At 35.5% G+C, this 27,565-nt stretch overlaps 1 protein-coding gene across 11 annotated transcripts in view; it reads right to left on the reverse strand.

Moving 5' to 3' along the window:
- Window positions 1-27,565, reverse strand: part of GBE1 (1,4-alpha-glucan branching enzyme 1) — a 186,635-nt gene that overhangs the window by 108,439 nt on the left and 50,631 nt on the right. For all 11 annotated transcript variants that reach the window (XM_083802254.1, XM_083802247.1, XM_083802245.1 and 8 more), the window contains one exon: window positions 18,699-18,814. In XM_083802254.1, coding sequence (XP_083658380.1) covers window positions 18,699-18,814 — 116 coding nt within the window. The remainder of the gene's footprint in view (window positions 1-18,698; window positions 18,815-27,565) is intronic.

Consider the following 27,565-nt stretch of genomic DNA (forward strand, 5'->3'; position numbering starts at 1 on the left):
AGCTTCACATAAATAATGGGAAAAAGAGCCTTCCCTTACCACTAGGTTCCTTGACTTCCTCTGTCATCACTGTTACACCGACATATTCTTATAAATTTAAAAAGACATGCAGTATAACCAAGGTGAGAACCTTGATTTGTTCACTTAGCAAACAATCTAGTAAAGCAATTTTAATATCTTAATTCCCTCTTCTTTGTGAATCATGACTGATACGGTATAGAGCAGGATCACATATCAACACAAGCACCGGAAAGCTTCCAGGCCAAGAACAGGGTAAAGAAAAAAATTAAAATTGCTGTGTTTCTTCTGCTGTCTTTCAGTTTCTCTGGATGCCTTTACCATCCTAACAGAAAAATAAGAGAAAGCATTCCTTTCAAAAGCTTATAACACTCCACTTTGTCAGAAAAAGTGACAAAACACAAGAAACCTAGCTCTTTTAGAGTATTATCATTTTACATAACAAAAGCAAGATTGACATGATGGACAGCATTGTACCAGGAATCCTTGCAGAAGATATTGTATTCCAGGAGTTAGCAATCCTCAACAGGCCATGCCAACTCTGGGATATGTAATTAGAGCTTGCGAAGCCTGTACATTACTAATATCACCTGTAACTTACAAAAACCTTTCAAAAAATAAGCTGTATATGGATCAAGTGGTGGAAGGTATAAATTAGCTCAAATGACCAGAAGGGAACACTTCCCTCCACAGATCAGATCCACTCCAGACAGTGTGCCATAGGACAATCCATCTGCCTGGCTCTGCCTGGTGCCACAGGAGGGCAGATGCCCATCTATGGGAAGGATTCAAGACTCACTCACTATCTGTATTTCTCTTCTTATTCTGTCTTATTAAAGCAGTTATCCTACGAAGCCAGTTGTCAGGCCTTTCTTACTGAGATCCTGAAAGAATCCTGCTCTCTTTCACCCCTTTCCTCAGTGTAGGAAAACTGTTGTCAGTACATCTTTGCTTGCCTACAGTTTTGGCTGCCATTCAAGCAATGACAAAAAAGGCTTGCAAACTTAGAACCCAGAAACATAAGCCACTGAGGTCTTCCACCGAAACTTCCTCATTCTGCATTTGTTAAGATGCTGACTGTAGCTTTGCTTTTGTTGGTGGCCGTTTGTAAAGAGAGCTATGGACATAGTAATGATTCTCGAAGGGTGGAAGGTTGAGCTTCGTGGGTTTTTTTGTTTTTTTTTTGGTTTTTTTTCCTCTTAATTCCTAAAACGACATCTGGACAGTGATGATTATCAAACTATTGCCTTTGTGCCTGTGGCAAGTGTTTTATTATTTTGACAGATTATCTGTATCCACAATTCAACCACAGTAGAAAACACGATGAAAATAAGTATACATGGCAGGTTAATGGAATTCGGTAGAATAAAGCAAGGAACTGTGATTGCTGTGCCCTTCAGTGTATATTATCACAGACTCTAGCACGCTGAGCTTCACTGACATTTCCAGACAGGTTTCTAAAGAAGTAATGGTCACTAACCATCTCATCCAAAAAGCTGAGAATAAGTTATTGCAAACTCTGCACAGCTGCATGAAAAACTCCTGCCAGAGTGCTGTGCTAGTAAAGCTGGCTGAAAGGGTATTTTTACAAGTTGTATCAACAATATAAAGATCCTTCTGTCCAAAAGATTTGATGCAAGCTGCAAGTAACTCTTAAAATAATAACTACCTACTCTTTCTGATGTCACACTCCTGATGTTATTGCTTTTTTTTATTAATTTGTCCCAATTTATCTAACAGAAATAAGATAATTACTGCATATAATAAACATATCTAGCTAATCTTAGCATTTCTTTTTTCTTCTCTAACAAACTCATGTAATTTATTACTACACAGGGTTATGAGAAGTGGGCATATTTTAATATGAGATAACTCAACAAAATATAGAACATCATTTAATTAGATGTAGGTCTGGTTTAATCCAAAAAATGATGGAAGGGGGTGTAATCTATTATGAAATACTAAAACAAGTCATGCATTCTCTAATTTAATCCATTACGCAATAAACTCATGAAAACAACAAATTAGAAACATTTAAATTAGCAAACAGTTATTTCCCTTTTTTAACCCACACTTCCACAGTTATGTTGCACAAAAGAGTTTAATTCATCTCTGTATTCTGCATATCCAAAATCACAGAAGAACTTCTCTTATTGCACACTCAATTCAAACTCACTGAACTTCTATCTCATTTCTGAGGCATCAGTGTGCTTGATTTATCAGTTCTTCAAAAGTTAGTTTGAGTAAAACAACATTAGCACGTAAAACATCTATCAGGTCAAGTTTGTTCGCTAAACTTCTCATGAGCGAACAGACTTCTATAGGAATAAAGGAAAATTCCTACAAGCTGTCTCTGCCAGAATTCTAATAGCAGCAAATAAGCTCCTGAGAAGCAGAAGTGCACATGTATTTCTCATAAGCTGCGATACTAATAACATACAGCCACAAACACGATGTGCTAATATATGATTTTCTGCAAGTGTTGGGTTTACACACAACTTTAATAAAGAAATGACTTTTCTTTGCTCCTAACTGCAAATGATCTAAATATTTTTTGATCTTAGCTTTAAATTTAGGACAACTCAACTTACAGTTTAACTACACAAATATATGAAAACTCATGTTCTGAAGAAATGTATTCAACAATAGAAGCCATACAATTTAACTATGCAACTGTCAGAAAACCCCTAAAAAGTCAAGGGAAACACTTATTTTAGACAAGTATTTAGAAAATACATCTGTTACTTTCTTCACAGTCTAGGTCTTCTTAAAACAAGGAGTGTTTTCAGATGCAGCTATGGCTGTATCTGGTTGAACCTCACCGTGATTACCATCAGTAGAAACCTTAATGTCTCCTGTGCTGCTTTCATTTTTTAACATCACAAGGTGTATACAGAGAAAGGATAGTCAAGAGAATTGTAGCTAACTCAGAAAATGAATCATTATGGTACTGACAATGGTAAAGTTGAAAATCTCCTTCTCTGGTTTACAGTAGCAAAATCAAAATTTCTTTAGAGCTGTTCAAAGTGATTCCCAATGATTTCCATTCTGGTTCCCGTGCTTACTTAACCATTTACTTAATTTTACATGAATAACATTTATGGAACTTTTCCTTAAGTGTGCTCTGTAACTAATCTTATTATTCCTCTACATGATAGCATGGAAGAAAGTTGATTATAATAAATTACAAATAGAAATACTTCAGATAACATTTTAGAAATTATCTTAAGATTGAACTCCTATACCACCATATTTAGCTGAAGCATGAGCAAAACAAACTGCAAAATGTTGAAGAAACCCCAAAACAAACAGAAATTCATCCCAAGACTGATAAAAAACGCTAAATGTCCAATAGCCTTTATTACCATATTTGTCTCATTGTTTCTTGAGACAATTAGAAATCAGTTTATTTTATAAAAGTAGTAATTATACAAAACACACATGTAAAACCAAGATACAAGAGAACAAGCCTTTTTCTACGTACCTAAAGTATTAAGTATGGTTCATTCTTTGTAGTGTTTAAATATATAATGTATATATCATGATACATGATCATGTACACGCTGCACATGCTGCTACAGGTTATGTATTCATGAACAATACTGAATAGTCATTACACAGCCCTTTTGACAACATACCCACGAGTTTATTTAGCAGATACTTTTTTTTTGCCCTAAATTTGATTTTTTACTCATTTCAAAATAGTTTTGAAAAGCTATGGTGCACAACCATAGCCAAGCTAGCTACAGCTTAGACAATCAGCATTTTATAGTTAGGTTTATATTTCCTAATTCTACAATTTTCTCTAAATATGTATAAAATCAGAATGTTCATTAAACAGGCTGATTCAAATTGGCCTTTGAATTTACCTACTTCATTTAAGAGGTATATCCCTCTTACATTAAGTTATATGAAGAAGCACAGTATACTGTTTTATATAAACCCTGCAGCCCCATTAATAAAACTCTAAAATACTTACTACTATAACATGACATGCATTTGTGAAGTGGAACAAGCAAAGTGGCAGAATATTAGCCTCTAATGAAAATAAAACAATTTCACTTATTTAATATTTAAAGAAAATCCTAGATAAAACCCGTCAACTTGTTTGTAATTTTCTTTACCATTTCTTTTTCATTTTTGCTGCCTTCCAGGAACATACAGCATATTTTGCTGGCTTTTAAAGAACAGACCTGTTAGAGCAGTTCCAAAAGAGGACCACAAAGATGAACAGAAGACTAGAGGCTGAGAGAGCTGAGTTGTTAAGCCTGGAAAATGGAAGAGTCCGGGGAGACCTTACAGCAGCTTTCAATTAATTAAAGGGGCCTACAGGAAAGCTGGGGAGGGACTCTTTGTCGGGGAGGGTAGTGACAAGACAAGAGGTAATGGTTTTAAACTAAAACAGGCTAGGTTTAGATTAGATATAAGGAAGAAATTATTTACTCTGAGGGTGGTGACGCACGTGAGGCACTGGACCAGGCTGCCCAGAGAAGCTGTGGATGCCCCATCCCTGGAAGTGTTCAAGGCTCGGCAACCCTGGCTATATGTGCAGGCTAGGGGATGAGATGCTGGACAGCAGTCCCGCAGAGAGGGACATTGTGGTTTTTGGTTGACAGCAAGCTGAATATGAACCAGCAGTGTGCCCTGGCAGCCAGTAGGGCCAACCGTATCCTGGGATGCATCAAGCACGGCATTGCTAGTCGGTCGAAGGAAGTGATTGTCCTGCTCTACTCTGCACTGGTGCGGCCTCACCTCGAGTACTGCGTGCAGTTCTGGGCACCGCAGTACAAAAAGGATGTGAAACTACTGGAGAGGGTCCTGAGAAGGGCTACTAAGATGGTGAAGGGCCTAGAGGGGAAGATGTATGAGGAGCAGCTGAGGTCACCTGGCCTGTTCAGCCTGGAGAAGAGGAGGCTGAGGGGAGACCTCATCGCGGCCTGCAGCTTCCTCACAAGGGGGAGTGGAGGGGCAGGCGCTGATCTATTCTCTTTAGCAACGAGTGACAGGACCTGAGGGAATCGTGTCAAGCTGTGACAGGGGAGGTTCAGGCTGGATAGCAGGAAGAGGTTCTTCACTGAGAGGGTGGTCGCGCACTGGAACAGACTCCCCAAGGTATGGAGTCACAGCACCAAGCCTGTCGGAGTTTAAGAAGCACTTGGACTGTGCTCTTAGTCATATGGTCTGAATTTTTGGGTAGACCTGTGTGGTGTCAGGAGTTGGACCTGATGATCCTTACAGGTCCTTCCAGCTCGGGAAATTCTATGATTCTGGGTTGGATGGGGGCTCTGAGCAACCTGGTGTCCCTGCCCATGGCAGGGGAGTTGAATCTAGGTATTCTTTGAGGTGCCTTCCAACACTTATCACTCTATAATTCTACGGACTTATAATTGGGATTACAAATAAGATTGTTAAAAAGAAAACAAAACTTAGTTGTTATGTGTCATAAACAAGCATAGTATGCAGAAGTTCTGAAATAGCCATTTAATACACATTACATGTACTTAAGTGTATTTAACATCTATACTAACACTTTTGTCTAAAGCAAGTCAGAGAAGCGTTTTACTACCAGCAAACTGCATAACATAGGCAATATGACTTTTTGTGGAGAGAAGGAAGTTTCTTACAACAGTTAGCCTAGTGTTTACTTCATATTTAGAATTCTGTACAAAAAGAGACTTTTACCTGCTTCCCCTTACTTTCCAAGTCATCTTACCCACTGGAAAATTACGTTGCAAGATTCTGGAAAATTCAAAGTTAGTCATACAGTATTTGCCTATGTTAACATTAGATATACCTCACCTGTCTTTTGTTTGTTTGTTTGTTTTTCTCCCAGTGGTAAATATATTCACACAACAAGAATAAACTCAAAATCCCTGGCAACCTTGGAAGCCAGAATCATATGACAAAATGAAATATCAATATATATAGACATTAAATAAAGGTTTTCACACAAATACACAAGTGTCAGAAAGACAATGAAAACATCCTTCAAAATTCACCATTTAAGTCATTTTACTCACTAAAAGATATGGCACAAGTATAAGTCATATATGCATAATAATGAAACAAAAATGAAGAGCCTACACTAAGCCTGCTCATTTCTCATACACAAAGGTTAAAAATGCATGTTTTATTTACATTTTCCATTATAATGATGTTGGGTGTTTTTTTTCTCAACATTTTTACCTGAAACTTTCAGCACATTTGAAGTTTAGCATCTGAGGTTACCGTAATTAGTGCAGTAGATTTCATAGATGAGTACACCCATGATAGTGAAAAGTTGGCCCAGTGACCTGAGGCTTGAGGCATCAATTCTGCTGAAGTGATTAATTCTGAAGTAAAAACTTCCAGATCTAAGTAAAATCACCAGAAAAACTGAAATGTATGACAAATGTGTAGCCAAAAATCACCGAAGTTATTTTAAAACTAGTGTGCAAAGATGCATTTCAATTTTAATAATGCTGGACTAATAGAAAAAGTAGGATCTGAATCTCACAAGAATGTTACTACCAAAATGACAAGGTGTCTGTCCCACTAGAGTGTAGTGAATTTATGACACGGAGAATAACCTGTAGAGTAAAACTAAGTACGTTGTTTTAAACTTCATCAAAACACACTTGGAACCATTCTCAAAAGCAGTTTATCACAGTGGGGAACAACCATCATTCTGAGGGCAGTCTAGTACCTTACAGAAGAGGCAATAACAAACTGGAGTAATTCAGAAGCTGAAATAGGTTCCATTTAATTTAATGGTGCTTCCAAGGCAGGACAAAAGAGATTCAGTGGCCTCCATTTTCAGAGATATTAAACATTTTGGAGACTCAAATACCCCAATATTCTTTCTGCCTTTCCAAAGTAGTATAGGCCTTCCATGTGGCCTACAGCAGATCTGCCAGCCCCTTGTAGAAGTCTAACATTTAAAGTAAAAACTAAGCACTTACATTCAGGCAACTTTCAACCTACTGTGACTCAGTGAAGTTTGTTAGCTTTTTATACCTTTGAAACACACTTTTTTTTCCTTAAATTAGCTAAAACAATGAATCTGAAAGTTTCACAAGCCTAATGCAGTTTGGTGACAAATAAGAATTTTTTAAACAAAATATAAACATGTGCAAAATGGAGCTTAATGTGACTGTGCTATCATTACAACAGATTAAACTGTGCAATAACAGTAAACGACACCATGTTTAAAATTCACTTTCATGAATATCTTATTTCTTTTTGTGCTAATTTTTCATCCTCATTTTCACGTTGGCTTCACATGGCTACCTCATCTTCCTCACAGATCTTCAGAACAGTGGCAGAACCATTCAAGTAAAAGCTGCACATAAGATCATATACAATCTCTCTCCCATTTCCAGCCCCAGTGCTTACTCCTTTAGCTTTCAGCTCCTGAAGTTCCACATGCAAGTATTGTTTTCCGTTGTTATGACACACTCCTTTAAGTCATCTACAGCTCTTTCCTGCTGCTGATGAAACAGGACCAAGCATCAGAAATTAAGGAGCTCACATTGAGACATCATGATTTGTTTTTGAGGTACTCATTTTCATTTGAAAATATTTTTGATAAAACAAAAAAAAAACACCTCTTACAGATGCAAAATTAAGAATGGTATTTTTACACTTTAGGAAATTTGTTATACAGTGGTTTGTCATTTATACTGGAGCTGGGGAAACAGACAGGAAATAGTAGGAGAGAACTAAAAAAGATATGCAAGCCAATAAACTGCTCTGAAACACTATTATTATTTCATTACTTTAATAGCTTGAAAGCCCTTGGAATGATTGTTGGTATACGTGGTTTTTAATATGATGAAATTAAATTGGTCAAACTAACAATAGTTAGTATAATGAGAGAGTGGACTACCTTTAATATAAATATGGAAATGTCATCAACTTGATATTTATAAGGGCAATAAGCTATTATTTCTATATTTTATAACTTAGTTTTTCATTACAGTTTTTCAACCTCCTCTTCCCCCCCCCCCTTTTCAACAGGCCCTAAGAAGAAAAAGGATAAACTGTAAAATATTACCAAAATATGAAGTTTTGTAATACAAAAATAAATGCCGATTGCTTTATTTTATTTTATTTTTTTAATTTATTTAGCAACAGGGGAGGTTCAGGCTGGACATCAGGAAGAGGTTCTTCAACGAGTGGGTTGTTGCGTACTGGAACAGGGTCCCCAGGGACGTAGTCACAGCAGCAAGCCTGTCAGAGTTTAAAAAGTGTTTGGACTGTGCTCTCAGTCATACGGTCTGAATTTTTGGGTAGACCTGTGTGGTGCCTGAGTTGGACTCAATGATCCTTGTGGGTCCCTTCCAACTTAGGATATTCTATGATTAGCTTTACATTTATTCATTTCTGAGACAAGACTATCTGCATATAAAAAACTAAAAGCCACAAGAACACAGGTGCAAACACCTCGACTCAGCAACATGCACCTGATTTGAAAATAAGTCAGACTAACAACCTAAAAGCATGTCAGGTGTAGGTCTTAAATACTTTCCAGAAAGTTTAAGTTATATGCTGCAATAAGATAATCATCTTTCTGCTATATGAAATTAATTAGAAATTAAACATCACAGTATTTCCCCTCCTCAGTTGCTTTAAGCGCATGGGGAAGGGAAAAACAGCTTGTATACCAAGATGTTTTGTGGTATAATATATGCTGTAAGACAAAGAAAAGTTTTAATTTTTACTTCCACTAAAATAAGGGAAATGAGAGAATGCACAAGTTTACAAGAATACAAAAGAATCTGAACCAATTTAAACTCTCTAAAACTTTATACTTAAAGCATATTGCTGCTATAAGGAAACCTGATCTTATATTTTACTTCATAAATGCTGTTCAGTTTCAAAGCCTGTTCCTGCATCCAAGTCACTGATGCAATCCTGCTATAAGATCATTTTTCTTTTTTCTTAAGTTGTTCATCCTTCTTTCTTGAACCATCTCAAGATGCCACAGAAATAGAGAAGCAAAGTTTTACAATCGGTTGAAAGTACCTTTCCCTGGACACCTTTCACTGTGTGTCTCCATTCCACAAAGTGTATCCAATACTCAACAGAATACATACTTCTGATTATTATCTTTTGCTAGTAGTTGATTCAAATTGAGCATATTTACAAGAGTCAATAAAATCACATCAGCAACCCTGAATTTCACACACACAGGAAGCCACAGAGCAACTAGTACCCTTCTCTTTCATACTGGTTTGCAAGCAAAGGACTTCCGCTCTCTGTGATAGAGAAGTCACTTTACTTTTCAGGCAATAACGTATTAGACAGACAACAAAAAAGTATGCTGTTTTCAGTTCATCCAGGTTTATTAACTAAACCTCACAGAGCAAACTGAGGCAGCTTCACAGTTGGCCAATAAACGTAACGTGCTCAGCTATTTCACTATATGCTCAAAATACTCAGAAGAAGGTTTTCCTCCCTGTTCTAGAGGTGACATTGCTGTATGTTTTCAATACATGGGAGCACAGCTGAACACTTTTCGGTAAGGGAATGCAATCTGCTGAAGAATCCAGGACCAGAATTCAGAGCTCCTTGCCTCCCACACTTACGTTCAAAGAGGATACAGTGAAAATAAAAACACCTGCCAAAAATTTAGGATAGAATAGCATTGTTAAGAGCTTTATTCTGGAATTGTCTTATTCAACCTGATAGATTTGACAGAGTCCAGACAAATTGGGCAATGCTTTAGCAGCCTCTGCAATAGAAGGCAAGGAATAAACAAGCAAATGCTGCTTCTTCACTACTGCCATACCGTTCCTGCTCCTGTGTGCGCCCACCTAGCATAGCCCAAGATGGGCACAAAAAGGGGAAGAGGGATCAGCAACTGTTTGACACTCCATCTTCCAGCTAGAAGTACCATCCCAAACCATCTCCCAGCCAAATCAGTGGCACAGAAAGCAAGGAAAACGGGAGATTTCTACATGTTGAAATTCCACTGAAAAATGTCACCGTCCTCTAGATTCTAAAGCTACAGATAACCAATGAATCAGGCGTTTCAGTCAGGGTGCCTGCATTTCTTGCGAGGTGCTTACAGTCACTGAAGCCATTTGCTAATGAGTATAAACCTTGAAGTTTCAGAAATTATTGAAAGCACGTTCCTTCTGTCAGGTTCCTCTCCTTCATAAATTGAAGGTTGGATAAACTGGAAAGCAAAAATAGAACATTCCAGTCACATTCTTCCAAGTTCCCCCATTCCAACTTTTTTCCTCATCAATTTAAGATTACAGTCTAAAGAAAATCAGTCAAGACAAAGCTGCTTGCTTTATTTTTTTCCTCTTCCTAGTAATTTTATGAAGAAATGTGCTAAAGGGACAATAATTTAAAACAAATATTGGGAGAATGCTAATTAGCTATTGGATACATGTGAATAGTCCCCAGGTGGTTTTATGTTTAAAAACAGTTCTGTAGAGAAGTATCCGTGGTTCAGAAGTCATGTGTGAATCTTCTGTGCACATTATTTTTCTGCAAATATATCACACCAGCCATTAGACTCTGAACTTACCAGGGATATTTATATCTGTTCAAAACTCTCCCGTCCTCCCCCGCCCCTTGGAAAATTAAAAATAAATAAAATCAAGGTATGACAGAAGCAAAAGACTAACTCCAAAGCCAAGTCATGTCCCAATTTTCCAAAAGAGGGAGATATAACTCCATTTCTGAATTCAGCAAGTGTTTCAATTCCAATGAAGAACATAAAAATGTGTTGAACTAATTTACTAGACCAGCTTAACAATAACAACTTTTGCTGTGTTCTCTCTTCCCCCCTCCACTTTCCTGCTTCAATTAGAAGGCATATATACTAACATAAACCTACAGAAAATACAGTATCTATTGGAACATAGTGCAATGCAAAAGACTGAGACAGCAGCCTACTATTTATTACAAAAGCATTTATGCAGAAAGAGATACAAATAACATAGGAGAATCAAACTTAAAAATCAAGGAAACAATAGCAGCATTGTTAATATTGAAAGCAGTATTACATGGAAAGAAACAGGCCCAATACAGTTCAACAGGCACAAAGCTAAAGACAGTACTTCACTTAATCAACTACTATAAAGTACAGGAAGAAACAACAGGTTCAATAACTGTTAGATACACAAAGATGACACCACTAGGTATTTCACCACTAGGTGTTTACAGATAGATTATTTTTTAAAAACACATTTGCACTGCAGGATAGCATTCAAACTTTCAGGCTAGAATAGTTTGAAAAACTATTTCAAAATCAAGTTAATAAAAGTTGAAGGAAAACTAGGGTCTCTAAAACACACAATGCAAGAAATACTTTTTTCCCCCCACTGTGACTTAACCAGAATCAAGTTACCATAATGGTGATGTGTACTAAAGACTATAAAAACTGTATGCATATTATAAAAAATTCATATATGTATTATGTAACAGAGGCTTGGGGTAGGAGAGCATAATTTGGAAAGCAACCATAATTATAAAGCACATTACACACAATAAGTGTAACTTATTAGAGTTGTTCAAGCCACGTCAAGTAGAAAAGAAGCTATTCAAGTATGTAATAGAAGCACCCAAGCATTAAGTATTACTTATCTTCTACTATAAAGCATTTGTAAAGGACAACTGCTGCATAATGCACCTTGCGGTTGGGTGGTTTGTGGCATAGCATGCATACCTTCTGGTGTTCCCCTTCACAACTGTTTCCACCTGACAGCAAAATGTCTTTTGGAGATGAAGTAGGTCACGCTCAACACCACCATTTCCTGTGACATACTCCTACAGTGTCTTCCAGGTGATTGGGGTAGCTAATGGCCCCCAATGGTGCTTTCACTTTCCTTGTCCTCATCCCCAACAACTCAAGAGTCCCTGTCATCTTTTGTCACAGCCTCTTTGGTGGATAACCAAAAAATGCAGATAGTTCTGATGCGGTCCCTGTGGTCTGAGGTCATCTCCTGTGTTGCCAACACATATTCCATCTGACAGGACTTTAGCATACACAGTATGGAATAGGTCCATTAGAATACTGAAGTTTTAATCTTCTGCTTTCTCCTTGGCCTATAATCTTAGCAATATTAGACATGAATACAGCCCCAAATTAGAAATTCTAAACCACCAGTAAGTCACACTATAAAGTGTTAAAAGCTTTAACTAATTAGTGTCTCCATCCTAAAACAAACAAGAAACTCTAAAAGAAAACAGTCATGTTTATATAAACTTAGTATGGACATTCAGATTTCAAATCCTATTTCAAGACCCTTTCCTTTTGAAAAGTCTCTCCTCCTTTCCCTCCAAAAAACTTGTTGCTCTATTATATATCTAATACCACTTGACACGATTCATCTTGTGTGGGTAAACTAAAAGAAAACCATTCTTAAATAGCAAAACCTCCTGCCAAAGAATTGTGCAGTCTTTAAGTCACAGGAGAACTAAGCCTGCCAAAATAACTGAACAAGAATATTCTGAATTGCTGGGCTCAGCCTACAAAAAGGGCTCTGAAGAGCAACAGTCCACTGCATTACAATGCTTCATCCCTGCTACAACCTCTTGTATATGCCCAGGAGTATTTGCACGTTGCCTATTTGGATTTGGTAAACAAAGTCAAGAGGCCATTTATCCTCCACTGAGGTAACAACTCCTCCTGCTAGTAAATTTAATCTGTAGTTAACACAGAAAAGTCTACAATAACTTGCTAAAGGGTCAGGGCTCACAATCAAGCAATGAAACAAAGGGCATTGCCACATATTTAACTGAGGCTTTACTTCCCATTTAACACCACTGAGGTACTGAATAGAAATGATATGGAAATAGATAAGTTGGATGATTTAAATCTTGTTCCCTACAATTCAAAATGCTAGCAACACCACATCTGCTCCTTGCTACACACAGATTACGTAGCATGGTGCTGCGGAATACTCATTTCACTTACTGATCAACTTTGAAAAGACAGGAGTTTATTTTGTTTCACCCACCCACCATTCATGACATGAAATGTAAATTATGTGGAACTTAGAGTATAAGCAAGGATATTTTCCACACACACAGCTAAGTTGGAAGCAGGAAATATTAAAATTGTTTGCTTGTACATGTGAGAATGCAAATAGGAAGCTTCCTGAAGAGGCGTTCCTATTGAAGTACATCAGCTAGTGCTCCTTCTCCTACATATAACCTGTTAACATCTTGTATAAAAACAAAACAACAACGAAAACCCACACAAAAAACAACACACCACAAACACTTCTATACCTAGCATTCTAACCACAAGCCCGTTATCCCACTTACTCAAGTTTACTGGGTTTTCATATTGAAATTAATAACACCTAATTTTGACTGCAGACTGCTTGAAATGCATGAGATCTGAGCTTGAAACCAGCCTGATACTATGCCACTGGACTTTCTGATCAGTAAGGTCAACTGCAACGCCATCTACTTCATCACTGGCAGTAATTACACTTGATTAATTTTACTATCAGTGGTTCCCTGACACTGATTAACCTACTTGCTTACTACATTTGATTCTTTTTCAGGGTTTATAAGTTAAACACAGAGCATGCAGCTCTATGAGTTACTAGACACAGTGGTAAAAACTGTAAAGATGAATTTTTAATAATGCTATTTCCAACCAACTTTTCTCTCCCCAGAGCCTCAAAGGCTCAAGTTATTTTCAGGTCTTTTAAACGTTGTTAGTGTATGTTAAAATGTTCTGATGCAAAGCAGTTCCTCCTTTTCACGATTTAAAGTTAAGAAGAGTTTTATTTGGACTACAGAATTACCCAAAAACAATAGTAGTAGTGGGTTTTGTTTTTGTTTTACAAAATAAGACTTGCTGACCATGGTGCCAGCCCCAGTTTTAAACTGAACTTGGCACTTATGAGTATTTTTCAGCTATCACTGAAACCATTCAAATATATAGCAGCCTGGAATGTCAATAGAAGAGTATTCTTAAAAAGTGCACAAAATATCAAATCTAACTACTTCACTACAATACAAACACTTCCTTGTAAAACATAATAATTGAAGTTTAACATGAGAGGGAGAGGAAATGATATAGATTTAGTGATTGGTAGAATGCAGAGTTTTGAGAAGTTTCTACCATTTTCTATTGTGACCTTTCCAGGGAAGACTTGTTAGTTGTCCCTGAGCTGTGTATGACTAGTTCTATCACCATATGAAGGTTATGGTACCCAGAAACCATCTGTTAAAACACAGCCAAAATTAGTGATGAAAAAAAAAAAAAGGAAAACTGAAAACAATTACTCAGCTGTTTTTTTTTTTTAATACTTCTATCTATCTGCATGCAATTATATTAAAGCTATCTGAGAAAGCTACTCATGAGTAGTTAATTCATATGGCCTCAAAAAAGCCATTTGAAACCAATACTGTTGTCTGAAGTATCAGTGATGACTACCTCCTAATCTTTACTATGCCTTTAGAAAAAGTTGCAACATGGGGGCATGTCAGCCATCTTGACGCTTTTCTTTATAATTGAAGAGAAATAAACCAGAATCACTTACAGTGAAATTTCATGAACATACAAATGAAATTTAGAGGTATACAGTGTTTTATTTTCATGCACCTACCCAGCATGTTGTCAGATAAAGTGTCAGATAAATTTAATATATAAAATTCATGTTCTGTCCAATCACTTCAGAAATCACAGATCAACTGTCATTACTAGAGAGTTGAACAATTACTACTATTTCAGTATATCCTCTCTAGCACACAAAAGAAAAACTTAGTGGTTCAGCTATACAGGTCTCTTAATGGAAATTATTTCCTAATCAATGTTTTGTGGTGTCAGATAGTTCGTAACTGCCAATATTTTAGAAGTACCGATTCTACTATCTTCTATTATTTAAGTGTGTCAAAATATTTTAGAACTTGATCATTAGCCATGAATTTGGAAGTTACTTTCATCTAGGCCTGAGTTCTTATTGGCTGTTTTCCAATTGTTCATCTTCTGTTTTGATCATTTGCATTCCTATAAAGGAATGCAAACTCAAACAAGTTCCCCAAAGGAGATAGATCTCTATTTTTAATAGTGTTATCCCCAGCCCTAAGTTTCACTTGACACTATTTAAAAATTAGAAACGACAGTGACAACTGAATTTACAGGTATTTTTAAGCAGTTATAAAATTAATTTAAAAATAAAGACTAAAAAGAATGAAGTGGAGCACATATCATCTCCTGCATGTGTACAACAATGCAGGAGACTTAGTAAGGAAGCCTATCAATCTGAATTTTTCTAAAAAGCTTGGTATATGCCATGAAGGAGGAATTAAGAATGCTCCATCAATGAAGGAAGAATTTTTGACAATGAAAGAAGATAAGCACACACTGTCCCTGTTAGAATGAGACATACAAAGAGACTACTTCCATTAGAATAATGCAACAAATGTACAAAGAAGATCAATCCAGTGAAGCAAAGAGAGGTGTTTTTTTCTTTGTTTTAAATCTGTGGTCAGGTTATGACGTCTGTCAGAATTAAAACAAACAAAAAACTCATACAATCACAACATGAATTACATTTGTTTAAACAACTCATTCTAAGATAATTAATTGATCTAGGGGGAAGCTTTGGAAATACCTCGTGGCATTTTCCACCAAGAAAAAAAATACCACTACGTATTTTCAAAAAAAAAAAAAAAAAAGTGCCCTTTTCCAGCAGGTAACTATTTTGTAGATGGATGTTGTAATTCACATGACAGTCATTTTCAACTGTTTTAAGTATTTATCCCTTGACACAGAAGATGCATCAGAAACATACCAAAATATCTGCAACAGGCCCTTTTTTTTTTAATTACTTACCTTCAATGTTTATGCTTATTTATGAGAAGACTGCCCGAAGAACTACAGTAGACAGTCTACTACTACTGAAAACAGGAAAATGTTTCACCTCTATTCCTCATTTATTTTCCTATAAAAATATTTTGTGACCTGATCTAAATTAGTGTCATCAGCTACACTCCATCCATTTCCCGTTCTGGTTCAGAAGTTACTTATTTAAAAAGAAATGACCTTGTCACAATTTCAGAACTTGTCATTTGCCTATGTAGAACTGAAGATGAAAATACCGTATAGAAAAGCCAAAGATAAGGACCTCCCAGAGGAGCCTTTTTCCCCCTAGCAGATTAATTAAATATTTACGTAGTCAACTTTCAAGAGATTTAAGACATTCAGAGAATTAATATTGTCAAAAGAGGCTTTAAAACATATGCCATTATGCTTTTTACAGTAATGCAAAGTATACACACACACCTTCAATACCAAGAAGAAATAATTTTTGTTGTCCAGTCTAGTACACTACCTGTGTATTTAAACATCAGCTCTGCAATCTGCATAGTAATTGCTATCTACATATAATCCTATGTTTTCATCTTCTACATGAACAAAGAACTGCAGAACTGTGCTCTACCACACAAGTCCTAATGTTCCCCAAAATACACACACTTGTGAATGGCCACAGTCTTGTAATGGAACCATGTAGTTTCAAGAAAATCTAAAGAGCAGCAGTTTTCCAAATACATTATTGGAACAACAGCAGAAAAAGATCACCTGTAGCACAAGGAAAACATGCATTCCCACTACACGTGGAATATTCTAGCCTCACTTCACATTTTGTTACAGATAAGCCATTTTAGAACTACCTTAACTGAAGAATATTCTCCCACTTTAGTTATTACCGGTAAATACATTGAAAGGACATGTGTTAGAGTCAGTTGTGTAGGCACCAAGTAACAAAAATGTGCCATGAAAGATTATCAGAGTTACAGATGAGGCTGGAAGAAATTCTACATGGATTAAGTCAATTATAATTGCATACACCTCTGAATTGAGTTTCTAAACCTTTGCACTTAAAATACGTAAGGATATGTGCATTCAAAATCAAATCAGTCTCACAGGCAGACAGAATAATACCAGTTTAGCTGCACAGATCTCTTTGGTAATCACACTTAAGTGTCAGTAATAACCACATACATCTTTGTCCAGAATCAACTCCATAAAAGCACAACTGAAGACACAACAGTAGGAAAAAGAAAGAGGAAAAAAGGAGGAAAACAAAAACCCATATTCTGCTCTGCCAGGAGAGTTTCATGACTCAAAGCAACTACAAAACTACAGCAAATAACATTACTAGTACGAAGTGTCATCAGTAACCCAAAATTGCGTACAGTAGACCAATTATGCACAGTTCTGTCTTTGCCGTATGGAGTTTCTGTTTACTATTTTCTCTGACAAATGAAGAGAATAAGTACTATAAAGATCTGCACTTTAAGAATAGGATATGACCATGATTATATAAAGAGCAAGAAAACTCAATTTTATCAAACACATTTATGAATATATGCTATTTGCTAGTAGTACCAATATTACTCATCATTCACACTTTTATCTCTACTAAGCATGGAATATTCTACAGTAGGTAAGTTCAATACCTTTGTAAATACAACAAAAGGTAAATTTATCAGCAATTAAAAAAACTAACATATCTCTAAACCATAGAAAATATTAAGTAACCATTCTGCAATCTCAAATTACTGCATAATCACTGCATTTGAGTTGCAAACAACTGTTTGCTCCCCTGCTCTGTGAAATAAAATCAGCTTTCTCACATCCTTGAATGATTTACTTCCTTGAATTATTTCAATTTATCCATATTTATTATTGGGACAATTTCATAGGCCATAACAAATGCAGAGAGATAAGAACATACATTGTGTAAGCATTTCCAGTGCATTTTTATGCATTTCTTTCTTTCAGCAGATTCTCTGTTTACCTAAGATCAGATTTTCAACAGAAAATTGAAGATTCTTTACAATGTGTTAGTTTTGTTGATGGGAGCCCTGAGAATATAGTATATATTATATAAATACTCCCAGTTGCTTAATTTTCCTGGTCTATAGATTTTTTCAGTACATTTCTTCCCTTAACTACTCATTACTGTCCCCTGTTATCATTTGGCATCTCTAGAACACAAGCTCAAATTGCAAAAAGTCAAATTTTCAGAATTATATCTCAATGACTGAAATCACTATTCACATGGAAATAATCACATCTACTGATAGTTGTCATTATGTGTATCTGCACTAAGCATAACAACTGTGGTATCTGACAGCTCAAAGAAACTTCCCATTAATTTTTGGAAGACAGGATTTTATGCTCATTGATGTTCATGAAATACAATTAAGTTTTCCCTCATTTTGTTTTAGTTCAAATTCCTTAATCTACGCTGACTGATTGGTATTCTTAATTACTAAATATTCCAAGTTTCAAGAGGCTACATATGCTTTTAAAGCATCACAAAAATAACAAGTGAAAAGTTGTGGTTAAAAGCATAACATTTTCTACCAAGATACTGAGATTTGAATAGCATCTTAAGTAGTTGCATTAAATATAGAACAGCTTTACGTTCACCTTAATTCTTATTTTTCACATTATCAGTATGTAAAAACTGGTTTCACCTTGTAACGTGATACAATACATTATATCCACGTTTCAACAACATATGCCTGTTTCTATGCACCATGAAGAAAATTAGATGTTAATATTATTTCATCCTTTGGGGTCACTTCACAGAAGTAGATAAATTGATTGCTTCTTATAATAATTATAAGATAATAACGTTATTTAGGAGAAAACAAAAAGGGCAAACTGAGTATGAAATGTTACAAGAGCTGGAAAGAACTAGCACCTTGAGCTTTGATCCATGGGGCACAGGAGAATAACCGTCTTGTCCAGGTGGAATGAACAACTCCCATTTCCCATACTCCATTTTCTTATATGGATGAGAAAATGGATTCCAGCCATCTGTAATAAGAAACAAAAATAAGGGTATTTATCTTAAAATGCGTCCAATTAAAATTTAAAGGCATAACAGTATTGTCAAGTCTTTTTCAGAATACACTTGCAGCAGATACAAATACTTTTATATCAGATATTTCTGTACCCTTTTAAAAGAGGTTCAATAAAACGTATAAGATGTTTACTGGGAAACCATACTCCAGTTCTAATTTGACAATTGCTGATTATAGAGAAGGGAAAAAAAATGAGATTGGACAAAACATAACCAAAACCCACCTCCATAACTCACATGCTCAAACTGGCTTTGGACAGAGACACATACACATCTCATTGCTTCTATTTTGACAAACTGATGTCCTACTAATAACATGAAGTGTATTAACCAGAAAAGTGAGGAAGCTGCAGACAAACTTGATAGCAATGGCTACAAAACCACACAATACCAGATACCAGCAACACAGCTAAGAAAACTGGCCTAAAACGCCACAGTTATATGTAAGTAAATCTTAAATCAGGTTTCTTTTCATAAAAAACACATGGAGTGAAACGAGCTTAGATTCTATAATTCAAGATTCTTCATGCTGTTTTTATTCACTAAGCACTGGAGAGGTATGAGGTTAGTTATTATGACATACCTAACTGAATAAACACCTGCCAAGATCACGTGTGTTTATATAGATGTTCGAGGTTAACTCTCACAAATGAGAGTGAAGATAAAGCTTCTGAACTGACAGACTTCAGGCAACACAATTATTTCTGAACTAAAAGGAAGCAGGCAAGCTAAAGTTTCAAAATGACTTTTCTTTGCCTTGAAACTTGTCCTCCTCACAGATCCCAGCAACAGGGAATACTAAGGTAACAAGAAACCAGTCGACACAAGAACTGAATTGCAAGATGCTATCTCCATACTAATCCATTTGCATGCCATTTCCTGTAGTAAAAAGAGAGGTAGCTAACACCAAGGAAGAAGCATAAACAGCCTTCGCTGATATTCTATACAAGACCTTAGGTACATAGAGTAACCGTGAATAAAGTATATGTTCACTTCCTAAACTGTAGTTCCATTACTAGTTTAAGCTAGTATAAAACAGCATTTCTACTAAACATGGTAGTCTGGGTTAAACAAATTAAATAAAAACCAGACATGACACCAAAAGTGAGATCTGCTGTTCCAGTGGCAGTAGCAACTACTTTAAAACCACCAGCTTACTTACTGTGTCTCTAGAGCTTTTTATTGTTTTTAGAGAAAGCAAGGACAAATACACGTCATTACTTCTTAGTATATAGCAGTGGAGGTCAAAGTGGACTACTGAAGAAAAATTTCTGTATTAATTACCTGAAAGCTTTTTCAGAAATTTCAAGAGTAGTATTTAACATCTGAGATGATTCCACAGTTCACTGCAGAATATTGTTTTTTTCTTCTTTAAATGAGGATAATATAGATTCCTATTAATAAGACAGATTATATATGCTGCAAGATCTTTGAATACCTTCCCTAATTTGAGAAGATATTAACAGTAGGAGGGAAAAGAATATTAACAAAATATTACTGCTGATTCAGTGATATAAAGCCATCTGCTTTATCTTTGTCCTTAAAAAAAACATAAGCAGTTCTCTTGGGAGCAAGTGATGGAAAAACAAACATTTTCAGAAGTAGTAACTCACATTAAATTAACATTTATTTAATGCAGTGATCAAAAGGAATCTGATTTGTGCATTCACACAGTATTCCATCATAAACAAACTATTAAAAAATTAAAACAACTTAATTTATTCCTTCATTGTCTGAATGCATACTGGTTATCAATTTTTATGCTTTAACTTACTTGAGTTTACCATGGAGGAAGAAAAATTGCAGTATCAAAAGAAATAACTTATAAATGCAAACTTGTAACTAAACTTTTAAAAGATATTCAGGACAAAAATAATTCTCTTCTTTTACTTAAAATATATTGCAAAAAATTAACACAGTAGCAAGTGTTTCTCAAGTCTTACAGCTTATAATTTCCTAAATTATACTGTTGATGTGTGATAAATCTTTTTTTTTTTTCTGTTAAAAGAAAAATAAACATGCCCAGAGCAAAGAAACAGTTTGACTTGCCTTTCAGCAAATGCTATTTAGTAGATGGCTGACCTGATTCGTAACCATCTCACTTCAATCACAATTTTGGACTAAATGCTCTCCAGAGATCTCTTCCAACCAATCTATAGCAGGTTAGGGAATAGACTACAATACCACATACTATATTCAATTTTAAGACCACTTCCAACTAGAAGAACTCTGCTGCAATGAAAGGTGAGTTTAAGGAAGAGATTACTACCTACTTCTCCATGGAAATCACGTACAAAATCTCCATGTACAGTGAAGTACAAAAGTGAAGTTACCTATATACATCAGTAAATATATTTTTCCAACAAACGTCAATAATCTAAAATATTGTCTAGCATGCAAAATAATGTTCTCTAATAGTACATGGATGTCTTCAACTTCAGGGAAAGAGCAGACTTTCAAAGAAACTTGCCCGTTACTTTTATATAACTGTTTAAACCAGAGAGATGCCAATCTTTATAGAAAAAAACAAAAAGCACAAGTCAGACAGGCTAGACAACGACCAAAAAAAAAAAAAAAAAGGCAAACAAAAGCCTGCCTAAGAAACATTCTAGTACCTATTCATTTTACAGTAATGTCAAACCGATGCAAAGATGCATTATTATTATAATCAAGTGTTCCCTATGCTTAAAAATAGAAATACAATTAATTCTACTCTGTTTAGACACAAGTTTTCAACACTTAACACATTTGGATAGTGCTGACAGAAAAACACATTAGCAGAATGAAAGTACTCACTAAACTATTGCTTGATTGACAGCACGAGAACTTACATATTTAGTACGATTGCTTTTTAGTCTAAAGCTTCATCCAAAAAATAATAGAACAAAAATGCAGGTCTACTAAGGACCAAACACTACTGGAGCAATAAAGCAATAGCTTCTTAGAAGAACAACCAAAGCTGAAACAGTAAGTGTATTCTCTCCCTTGCCCTCCCTCTTATCAGGAGCATCAGGTACTTGGAGATAGGAGGTAGAATGTAGGGGACTATTATGCATAACCCAGATAACTACACGCTTTTATAGGAGGGACATCTTTGCATAACCCAAGTGACACTGATATGGTCCTTAAAGCAGAATCTTTCAAAACCAGCTGACTCTCTTCCTCCCTCCACTCCATCCCCAGATATCACCTTCAGCGCTTTTTCTGAAACTCTTTCCAGTTGAGCTATATTTCCTGTCTATGTCTTGCTAACACTAAGCAGCACAGAAGTGACTTAGGCCCTGCCGTTCCCTATGTAATCCCTGTATCTCCCCATTCCCTTAGGGAAATTCACCTTAAGTTTACTATGTACACCAAGAACATTATATTATTACATTCTTCCAAAAAGCTTCTCATGCCCTTGGTTTACAAAGATTCCCTGGGACTCCTACAACCAACTCTTCTCTCCTTTAGAAGTGGAATGGTTGAACGTCTCTATTAATTTAAGCATGCCTGCTTTCCACAGGCAGCTTTCACAATTCTGCCCCAGTTGCTTACACTCTCCCCTCCACCTGCTAGCAATCCCCTATGCTCCACTTAATTCTTCCTCTTCTCAGCCATGGTTCCCCATTACTTGGTGCCTATGATTCATGATTTCAGAATACACAAAGTAACATGCATCTATCCCAGATGTTCCTACTTAAAACCATTATTTACTTCTAATTCCTTGGAAAGGAACTTATTTAGGAAGGTTACTACAGAAAATACTGCCTTATATTAGGTAAGAGACATAAAAAGTTAAAATGTCCTGAAATTTGAAGGCCTGCTACAAAGAGGAAGTGGTTCAGGTTTCTCCAGTTTTACTGATGAATTTTCAGATTTTTTCAACAAAACACAGCCAATAATGTCGAGAACAACATCCCTAAAAAAGCAAAACACCTGAATAGCTGACTATTCAGACATCTGCCATTTCCAGAAGAAAAAAGACAGTAAAAAAAGACAAGAAGTATCTTAGTCTGAGAACAAGAACTTCATGAACTCTGCCAATAGCTACAAACAGAAAAAGGTTAAGAAGCTTACCAACAGAAATTGAAATAATTAACTTCAGTACGTTTTACGAGAGAAAGGAACTATTGTGGACACCCCATAAGACATACACAAATACAAGAGCTCATATACAAAATCTGAGGCCCAAATACATCTTATTCCAACACAGAAGACATCTTGAATAGCCTAGTACTTTTACTTTCTAACTCACTTCGATGACTGGATCTTGCAAAAACAACCTACTTCCGGGAAACAAAGCACCAAACTTCTCCTTGCTCAGAACTCCACCCTTGGTATACCATGAACTAAGCTTTCGTCTAGAAAGAAAGGTAGAGCCATGACACCTTGGATACTAACATTTGTTATAAAAATACAATTTACGTGCAATACTTCCAGATAAATCATAAATTAAATGACTTTTTGTTCCACAACTCCGGCTTTTATTTTCATGTTGACAAGTATATTGCCACGCAGCTCTGAGGCTCAAGAGTTAACTTAGACACCAAGCTGATCTCTGAGACTAACACTCCTCTTTCGTCTCACAAAGGGAAGGAGCACTTCTAGCATATTGACCAAATCATTCAGTTGTTCCAATATGGCAGTGCAATATTGTAACTATGAAGTGACTTTTCAAAAGTAAAAACACTTTATAAACTGAGATTGAAATCTCAAGTGCAAAACACTCCTAAGACAGTTGCACTTCTACACACCACATACTTTTGACTAACGGGAAGGTGCTCAATGAAAATACAGACTAACAAGCATTCACACAGCTTCCTCGAGGAAAAAATACCAGTCAAATAGCAGCTCCGACTAGGAGCACTGCAATCCCACTACATACCTGGAAATTCATTTGCATGGAACATGAAATCAAAAGACTAAAAGCAGAACGTAACTGAAGTGATTCTCTACAGACACTACAGGTTAGACAGAGTGGCCAATTACATCTTTCCTTCTACATTGCCTTATTTTGAACAGTTCAATAGCAGGGCCATTAGCATAATCTGCTTAAGAAGTCATTATACAAACTCAAATAATGACATGAAAACGAATGTCATTACTTCCCAGATATGATATCTCCCTGGATATTAATAGCAGCTTACACTTCAGTATTGCCTTCAGTCATCTGCAGCCACAGAAGTATAGCACTATGTCTTTACTCATTAAATCTAGGTATTCCTCTACAAAAAGTTTTGATAAAAGTACTAAGAAATTTAGTATTAAATCATCGTAGTATTTAGACTTCACTTTGATAAAAGTTGAAGTCAGAAAACAAATCTTTCTAAGATACTGGAAGTTTCTAGTCTCAACTTTCAGATATCCAAATTATGAGGACTGGTGGCTGGAGCTTTGCCTTCTTCACTCTGAGGAAAACCTGCCAGAGTTTAAATAAGTAAATGGCTAACCTTCCGCCCCCAAAAGCAGCCAGCCCCTTTCTCCAGACCCAGCACACGTCTTCTCCACTAGTGCGGAAATAAGGCAGAAAACAGAACAAATATTCCAGGATGATCAAATCTTTAGATTTAAATGTTAGCTGTGAGTGAGGAAGGTGCAGAAAGTGAACTAAAAAACAGAAGCCACAAGTCTGACTATATTATAATCAAAGACTGACTTCTGAATTAGCATATATATATATATATACACATACACACATACACTTACTCTTTGAAGTTATTTAAAACCAGTAACTTTTTTAAATTTTGATTAAAATAATGTTTACAGGCAACATACTGAGACATTGCATGGCCAAGTACAACTTTGAGCATTCCAATTCCCCAAATAAATTCCATGGGTTACACTCAAAACTTGCACTTCAGTGACTTATTTGGAAATAGCTGATTGTAAAGTATCAATAAATTGCCAGCAGTCAACAAGCTCCTCAGCAATACAGCATGCAAATAAAATACCGAGTGTTATTACAGAGCTTTTAAGGTAGCTATAACATTGATACTGCGTCTATATCAGAAATTCAGCTGACTAATTGCCTCACACACTTCATTTACTGAGATGCAAGAAGTACTGATTGACAAAACTTAATGTTTTAAAATGTTCATTTAATACTTTTCAGACAGAGTAAAAACAATGTACTTGACTACTAACAGGTGTAGTGTCTTGATCTCCAGTTATGAAGTTTTGAAGAGCAGACAAAAAGGAGTTCCGTAAATATTGGCATTTTCTTGAATTTATATTTTTCATTCTCCAATCCAAATACAGATTTGTATGCTATTCTTTTTTTTTTTTTTTCCAGAAGACACAATGATACCAAAAACTATCTTCTAATGAAGTTCATTCATTACAAGTGCCTCAGGAGATAGCAAAAAGACACCACCACCCATAATTTGGGGTGAAAGATCTTAATGTCAAAGCTTTTATTGCCTATTATAAGGCATAAAAATAATTCAAAAGAGTGTAAAGCCTCAGTCTTACAAATGCATATAATAAACAAGTTATTCATGTTTATCTTAATGAAGTCATTATCAACCGTGCTTATGAACTATCAACTTAAAATTCTTTCAGAATTCATAATTAAGTTCTCTGTAACACAGCCTGCACATGCCATTATAATTTTCACTAGTTTTTTTATCCTCAAACATCATTATCTTATCAGATTAAGTAGCATTTAGTATTTTGTTTTTCCCCTCCTCTTTCAACCAAACACCTAAAAGAAACTCACACAATACTAGATTAAGTAAATGACTGAGAAAACACTGTTATCCATCTATCCACAACAGAACTTAAAACATAGCATGAATTAACTCTTTAATATTATATACCATTATATTTCAGTTTAAAACTGAACAGCTGCTGTCATTTCAAGTTTGACATTTCCTTCCTTGTAACATTTCAACCCCCTCCTTCCCCCAGTGGCTGAATTAGTTCTCTCCTTATAAACCTGAGCTTTTATAAAAAAAATTCTTATTAAAAGTAATCCTGATATTCAATTTAAATATGATATGATCATAAATTTAGTTTGAGACTTTAACCGGTTCAAAAACTTAAAGAAAGGTTAAAGGGATTCAATTTTAATTAAACGCATCTGTAGCAACCTGATTCTAAATCTTAGGATTTTGCAACCCAATTTCTCATCAGAATATTATTAAAGCACATATGAATTGAATGACAATCTTCCATTCCTCTAGGCTTTCTGAGTACATTATCTTCCCCTTTGGGAATGAATACTTTACTATGACTGATGACGAATATGATATATAGGTCAAATGCAGTTTTTTTCCACATTAAAATGAATTTATTTTTATTCTTTTGACTTCTTACTACCACATTTCATTAACATCTAGATAAAACTATTCCAAGATATTAGTCCTAAACTTCTTCTTCATGTGATGTATTGCATGAAGTATTTTTAAATGTAGTAGTAGTGTTTTTTTAGTTGTTGTGTTTTTTGTTGTTGGTTTTTGTTTGTTTGTTTTGTTTTTGTTGGTTGGTTTTTAAAGAAAACCATCTCAGTTATTAGCTATCATTCTGGTATACAGGTACTTCGCTCCACCCCCCACTCCAAGCCAAAATAAGTTATACCCTCTTTGTAAATCTTAGGCATTAATTTAATTAAAAGTCTGTTTTTAAAATAGCTAACCAGTAAGTTACATATTTAAAATAAATGCATTTAATCTTGACTTGTGTTGAGTAATTTAACCTATTACCCCCATCACATAAAAGAATCTTACGGTGTAGATGATGGGGTGGTATTGCAGACAGTAGAGAAGGGGAAAGGAACATTTTTTGTGTGTTTATACATGTAAAGCTTAACTTTTAAAATACCCTCCTCTAGCTGTCTTACAGCCAATACTGATATCTAGCACCACTGTAATTTGGGTACTGTAATCTAACTACATTCATGATTCCTTACTCAGTTTTGGAATCACAGCATGTATCTGACTCCTATATTAAAATTCAAGTACTACATCAACCTATTTTATCAACATCCATTCCAATTAAAAGACAAGGACTATTTGAAGGAAAGCTACCTTGTCATTCAGTAGGTTAAATCGTATCAAACAAGACATGGCTGAAAGTAGCGTTGCACTAACTTTTCTGTTAGTCTTCTGCATTATTATTTTTTTTTCTAAAAATAATTGTTGTCTACATACTCAGGTTACTACAGTGAATAGGTGACACGGACCCTCAAATCAAATTCTTAAAAGAAAAAAAATAAAAATACAGAGAATTAAAATAGGTACAGTTTGACTGATGCCTGGTAACTAAATCATAATTTGAATATTTAACTGTTTCTTTTGGTTACTCTGTTTACAAGTGTGTCTCGAGACTATGGATAAAACAGTGCTAACACCTAGTACTATGAATCATTAAAAATATTAATGGATCTGAAAAAAAACAGTAATCCATTTCTTTGCAACTGCACACATTTTACAGAAGCTTAACCGTAGTACTTTAAAAAGAACCACTACATACTACAGCTAATGGCATATGTAAAGAGTCTTACCTTTTTAAAGTTATATAAGCACACAGAAATAAAAGAGAAAGTGGAATTAGTATTGCAGGATTTAAGAACAAAAATGCATCCAACTTGCATTTAGGAGTTTGCGTAACATGAGTCACTTGAGTGTAGCTAGTCTTCTGAAAAATGACGAAATTGCTATTTTTGTCTCAAGTTTTAAGTAAGTGGAATCAATGTCTCTTAAGTTCTCAGACCATGCAATACA

The sequence above is a fragment of the Anser anser genome (genome assembly GCF_964211835.1).
Source record: "Anser anser genome assembly, chromosome: 1".
In the NCBI taxonomy this organism is placed as follows: Eukaryota; Metazoa; Chordata; class Aves; order Anseriformes; family Anatidae; genus Anser; species Anser anser.